This window comes from Centruroides vittatus, unplaced genomic scaffold (assembly GCF_030686945.1).
Source record: "Centruroides vittatus isolate TY-2023 unplaced genomic scaffold, ASM3068694v2 contig_862, whole genome shotgun sequence".
In the NCBI taxonomy this organism is placed as follows: domain Eukaryota; kingdom Metazoa; phylum Arthropoda; class Arachnida; order Scorpiones; family Buthidae; genus Centruroides; species Centruroides vittatus.
In genome coordinates this window covers 1,993,383-1,999,432 of record NW_027122562.1, presented here as the reverse complement: position 1 = coordinate 1,999,432, position 6,050 = coordinate 1,993,383, and the positions used below count along the sequence as shown (strand labels likewise).

General features: G+C 35.7%; 1 protein-coding gene across 1 annotated transcript; it reads right to left on the bottom strand.

The window, feature by feature from the left end:
* On the bottom strand, positions 1–4,707 carry LOC136982724 (transmembrane protein 53-like). The gene is made up of 3 exons (XM_067279292.1): positions 4,433–4,707; positions 660–873; positions 1–590 (listed from the first exon to the last, which is right to left on the bottom strand). The coding sequence occupies exons 1-3, from the start codon at positions 4,630–4,632 to the stop codon at positions 150–152; spliced, it is 855 nt and encodes a 284-aa protein (XP_067135393.1). The 5' UTR covers positions 4,633–4,707; the 3' UTR covers positions 1–149.
* Positions 4,708–6,050: the final 1,343 nt, after the last annotated feature.

The following is a 6,050-nucleotide window of genomic DNA, read 5'->3' as shown; positions in this document are numbered from 1 at the left end:
TGGAAATGTAAGAGCTCAAAATAAAATTTTTATTATCATTTATATTAGAGACGAAGATTATACAAGATTTTAAATTCAACCATAATTTTGCTTTCTATTGTTTTTCTTGATTATAAAACGTTAATTTTGAACTGCTGATAAGTTGAAAATCATTCCAGATTTCTGGCAACAAAATCCAACACTATCCTCTCGTATTGATCTGGATAATATCTGTAGTGACATACGTGAGGAGTCTGATCCCATCTGTAAAAATCGACAATGACGTCTCTGTCCTTGCGATGCTCTATAAAGTTTTGTATGCTCTTAAAATCGCACACATCGTCATCTCTGGAAAACAGGAATAGCTGAGGACAGATATTTGGTTCGTGTATTAAACTGTGCCATACGCTTTGCCTTCGTAAAGTTTCCTCATTGTCTATGAAATAACTTAGAATCCAGTTGTAAAGATATATTACATATAAACGTAAAAAGATGGCAATCGCATGAATATATCTCGTATAGGTTTCGGTTGGAATCATTGTCGATAACATACGGCACACGTAAGACAATTTAACTTCTGCCGGACCACTATCAAAAATACATCCTCTGATCTAAAACATTTAAACATTTTGAGTATAAATTAAAATAATTAATAATCTGTTATTAATTTGAATACTCACGTTGTATATCTCGTTTCTTTTTAATAAAACTTCTCTAATGAGATCGTACATTAAAGCTCCTCCATTACTGAAGCAATGAAAAAACAACGGCTTTTCAATCAGTTCCATTTCTTCCAGCAAATTCACGAGTTTCTTGGCGTTAGTTGTTAATATTTTCCGAGAATTTGTAGAAATTAACATATCAGATGGTGCGATATACATTAAAGTGGTGCAGCTATATTAAATAAAAAGAATTATTAGATAATTTCTATTTTCAAGTAAAACTTGATTGAAAAACCAAACTAAGCATCTTAATTGTCGGAACGAAGTGACGACTAAAACTTGACTTCATGCATTCCTTGTGAACATTATAACTCTAGAATGAGTTGTCCGATCTTTATGAAATTTTCTAGGACGACTCATCATCACTCAAGGATAAACTGATTAAAATTTCAACTCTCAAAAATGATCCATTTTTATAGAACTGGAGATAGGGTTCAAAACGAAGATCGCGTTTTTCTTCAGTATGGATCATTTTTGAGAGTTGAAATTTTACTCAGTTTATCCTTGAGTGATGATGAGTCGTCCTAGAAAATTTCATCAAGATCGGACAACTTATCCTAGAGTTATAATGTTGACAAGGAATGCATGAAGTCAAGTGTTAGTCGCTTCCTGCACGCTCGTGTAGAAGCGTCATCTAGTGGTCGGAAAATATGACAAGCATTAAAACGGTAATTTTGAAAGGCAAATGTTATCGCTAACTAGATATACAACAAATATAAAGAATCTTTATAGAATAATAAGTTTAAAAAGTTTTCTTTTTAAAGCGTGGAGCAGCAGCGATCAATATTGATGGCTTTATGATCCATTCTCTCCTTCGTCTTCCTATCTTTAGTACGAAATTTCGATCTCTAAATGGAGAAGCTGCACAGAGATTCCAGATTGAGATGAAGTCGCTCAAATTCATCATCATCGATGAAATGTCAATGATTGGTGCAAGAATGCTTTACATGATCGAGAGAAGATTGAAGGAAATAAACCCGAGAAAGATGAGCCGTTTGGTGGATTCTTTATCTATTTGTTTGGTGATTTTCGTCAGCTTCCTCCTGTTAAAGATACTCCTCTTTACTCAAGTGTTTTTTACAATGTAATGTCCCAACAAGGTAGGGTCCTTGTTGGGACATTACATTACATTCGCATTTGATTCTTTTGAGAAGTTCATTGAATTTAGTAATTCTCATAGACAAAATAGTGCAGATAGTTCCTTCACAGATGTCTTACATCTAGCTTCGGGTGATTTATTTGATACAGATCTGAACATTCTGACAAGAAATCGAGCCTATTTATCCAGAGATGAACTTGATCAGTTCCAAACGGCAGTAGAGCTATATCCAACAAACGAGCAAGTTAAACAAAGCAACGAAGACTACTTGCAGTCAACTCGATGCCCTCTTCCTTATATAGCATCTGAAAACTCTCCAGATATTGCTCCGCCTTCGTCCAAAGATAATTCAGCTCTTGGTCTCTCCAAGTATTTGAATCTCTCATTTAATGTCAGAATCATGCTGAGAGTCAACTTATGGGAGCAAGGAGGTCTCGTCAAAGGTTCTCTAGGAACTATACGCTACATTATATATGCTCTTAATGTTCGCCCTCCAGCTCTTCCGCTGTTTATTTTAGTGGAATTCGATAGCTATCAGGGACCTTTCATCTACGGTAATCTGTTTCCAATAATCCCCATAACACGCTCTTCGAACGATGGCAGTATATTGCCATCTCGTAGACAGTTTCCCCTTACCTTAGCATACTCGATGACTATACATAAATCACAGGGATTAACTCTTCCAAAAATCAAAATAGATATAGGGTAAAAAGAGACAGATATCGGTCTTACCTACTTACCTATGTTATATTGAGTCGAGTGAAAAAAATAACTGACTCAGTATTTTTAAAGAGTTACAATAAAGATCGCTACGAGTCAGTTCTGAGTTCAAGTACGAGTCAATCTGTAAGTTCAAGACCCATAGTGAGAGACAGAATTTCGTGAGACGTTGGCATAGCAACTAATTAATGGCTTATTCTGACCTTATATTTGTACCTTTAAATGGTCCAATAGAAATCAAATATATTGTTGAGAACGAATGATTCTTTGTTTCTTTTTTCCCTCATAATCTAGAAAATAAAGATGCAAGCAGCTTCGTTCCGACTACACGCTGATACAGCGTTACTTAACTAGTTATTTACTGTCTCGGCCCAAAATGCAGTTTTTAATCATATTTTAATTTAAAAATTAATCGGGCCTCCGGCTCCTACGATTTCCAGATCTGATCTCGATTTTCATCTAATTTCATTCTCGAGATTAACTAATACACTGCATGCATGAATTTTAGGGGGATACTATCAGTGGTGATATTCGGCGGGTTCGCATAGGTTCGGCCGAACCCGTTGTTAAAATTTTCAGTTTTCCGAACCTTGTTAAACACACGGAACATTTCTCAGTGGGTTTGTTTTTTTTAAAAAAATATATTAAAATATGCGTATTATACTCTGTAATGCTACTAAACTAGAGCCTTATACCCCGTTCGTACCGAGCATTTCAATCTAGATTGGAGCAAAGTCAGGGAGTATGTCTTGGTGCGATCTCTCTCGATCGTTTCAATCGAGGTTTAATCGCGATCGATTCAAGAGAGTTCTTGAAAGTACATCCAGTCATAAGAGAGATCCCAGAATGCCACGCGCGCGAGATAATACAAGATGGCTGTCGAACGCGTGTCGCGCTATGGACAGCGAAGCAAAAGAAAAAGTATAATGTATCTCGAGAGATGATGACACGTGTGTATTTCGAGAAGCGCCATTTCGCGGTAAAGATTACCCCTGCCTAAAAAACAAAAAAAAAAGGTCGACAGCTCTAAAATACTATTGTTACCTGGCCTTCTCCCATGGCTCGTTACGTTCTAAATACGCCACTGATTGTTAGATATATGGTTGCAAGAAAAGGTATAGTATTTATTTCTAGCCAAAACTTCCATTTCGCTTGTCGGTGATTGTCAGGGGAAAAATTTTCTGCTAGCGAACCCCTTGTTAAATATTTCGAATATCACCACTGGATACTATAGATTACTATCTATGGAATTTCGGGACTTTGAGTATATATCTGAACTGAGGGGACCGAGACGAGTTCAACCCTTCTTTTGGACCGGAGACGAAAAATAAGAAAGTTGTTATACTTTTTTTAATGTTTTCTTGCAGACGGCACCGTAGTTGCTAGTGCTGCCATCTTGCGGTAAAGTCTGCAAACAAATTTTAAAAAAGCACTCTGAAAGGCAAGAAATTGCATGAACAGTCGAACGCCACTTCCATTTTTTCCTTGTTCAAGCATCGCGACTCCCAATCGCGATAGCGCGGTCGGCTCGTAGCACTAGCCGACCGCGAGCAATAGCGAGACTGAGGGGCCGTAGCCCCCGAGAGCGACTAGCGAGGATGTGCGAAAAGGACTTAACTCGAACTGTAGACGATCAGTGTGCTCCTGGATCAACATCTGCCACTGTTGAAGGTATATATGGCCGACATGCCGGCCTGCCTGTTAAACACGCGATAGGCTTAGCGGAGAGAGCGACGCGACTCCCGATCATCGCGCGATCGCCGAAAAAAGTATAACTTTCTTATTTTTTGCCTCCGGCCCAAAAGTAAGGTACCGTTGAACTCGTCTCAGTCCCATGAGTTCAAATATATACTCAAAGTCCCGAAATTCCATAGATTAGTAATCTATAGTACATCCAATTTGAGAATCTTACCCTTGTTTTCCATAGATAGAACTGTATTTGGAGAGATGGCGTTCTTTGCATCCTCCCCAGCCAAGCAAAACGACAACTGGTTCTTCTTGAAGGATTATGTCATATTTAGCTTTAAATTTTTTGTTAGTCGGACTGGAATCTACGTTAGAAAATGAGACACTGCTGGAAAATCGCGCATCGTATTTGGAACTGTCTGCCATCTTGATAAATTGATTCGACAGGTCAAATTATTGATTCATAAACAATGTAATTTATAACAATTTTGTGCATATAATAAACTTTTATACTTGTGTTACATAAATATTCATTGTTACGTTTATTAAATAAAAGTTATATTTACAAAATTTAAAGGCTAGTAAAGTAAAAAGAAATAATGAATGTCTTATGAAAAATTAATAAAGTTGTCCTACATTTTAATTTTATATAAGTATAATTTGAGTTAAGTAATTTAGTATTTTATATTTTTTTGAGAAAAGGCTTCTGTAAAAATATAAACCTTAATAAATATAAGGAATAAAAGTACTTATAAGACATGAAAATATATGTGAATGAAATAATGATGATCTAAATTCAACTGGATTCACATGCAAATATACGAACTATTAAAAGAATCAGAAATTTTAAAGTTGATAAAGTTGAAAGATTATCAGCAATTCTTAGCGATGTTTAGAGAAATAAGTAATTATACGTATTGAAACATTGAGATGACGTTTAGAAAGTTAAAAAAAAATTACGAGTTGCGTAACTTTTCCGGCTGTTATAAGATTTTAGTTAAAAACGGCAAAAATCAGGGCTGTAGAGTCGGTAGATTTTTACACGACTCCGACTCCGACCAGTGGCGGACTTGTTAACAAAGTAGGCCCAAAAATGCTGACGTCGTTACGTGACCTCAGAATATTAGCATCAATAAATATTGTTCTAATAAAGATAGAACGTAGAAATTTTTTTATACCATAGCTAAAACATTCCTCTAAGTAATGAGTGAATAGGATAATTTTTACTTTACTGGCTGTTATATGTAACAGAGTAAAAGTGTAGCGATCGGTCAAAAAATGATCCCACCTCAAATTTTTGCATTTTTGAACTCAGGGCACCTCGAAATGTCGAGATATGCAAAATATTCGGGTTTTTTTCTGTATGTACGAATGTTAGAATGTATGGGAGGCACGATTTTGAATCGGAGTCGGATGGTTTAACACAGGAGTTATTAAGTTTGAAAGCGGTTGGTACACATTCTAACATCCGTTTGCACTTCTCTACGTTTCGAGGCTTCCCGAGTCCAAAAGAGTAAAAATCTGAGAAAGTCATTTTTTCCCTTTGTTATAGGCCTATACTGTATAACAGCCGGGAAAGTAATAATAACGACGATTGTGATTATTTTTTTAAAATACAAAATAAAACGATTTTAAAAAAATTAATTAAACATTAAAATTTGACACATCTACTGAATATATAAGTTCACATTTATTGACTTGTTTGATGATGGCATTGGTATTTGGTACGCATGTATGAATAAAAATAGTAAATTCTTATACAAACAAATTAGTTTAATAAAAATGTTGTACATAATATACGACTATATTGGGTAATACATAAGTATACAGATACATTAAACTAA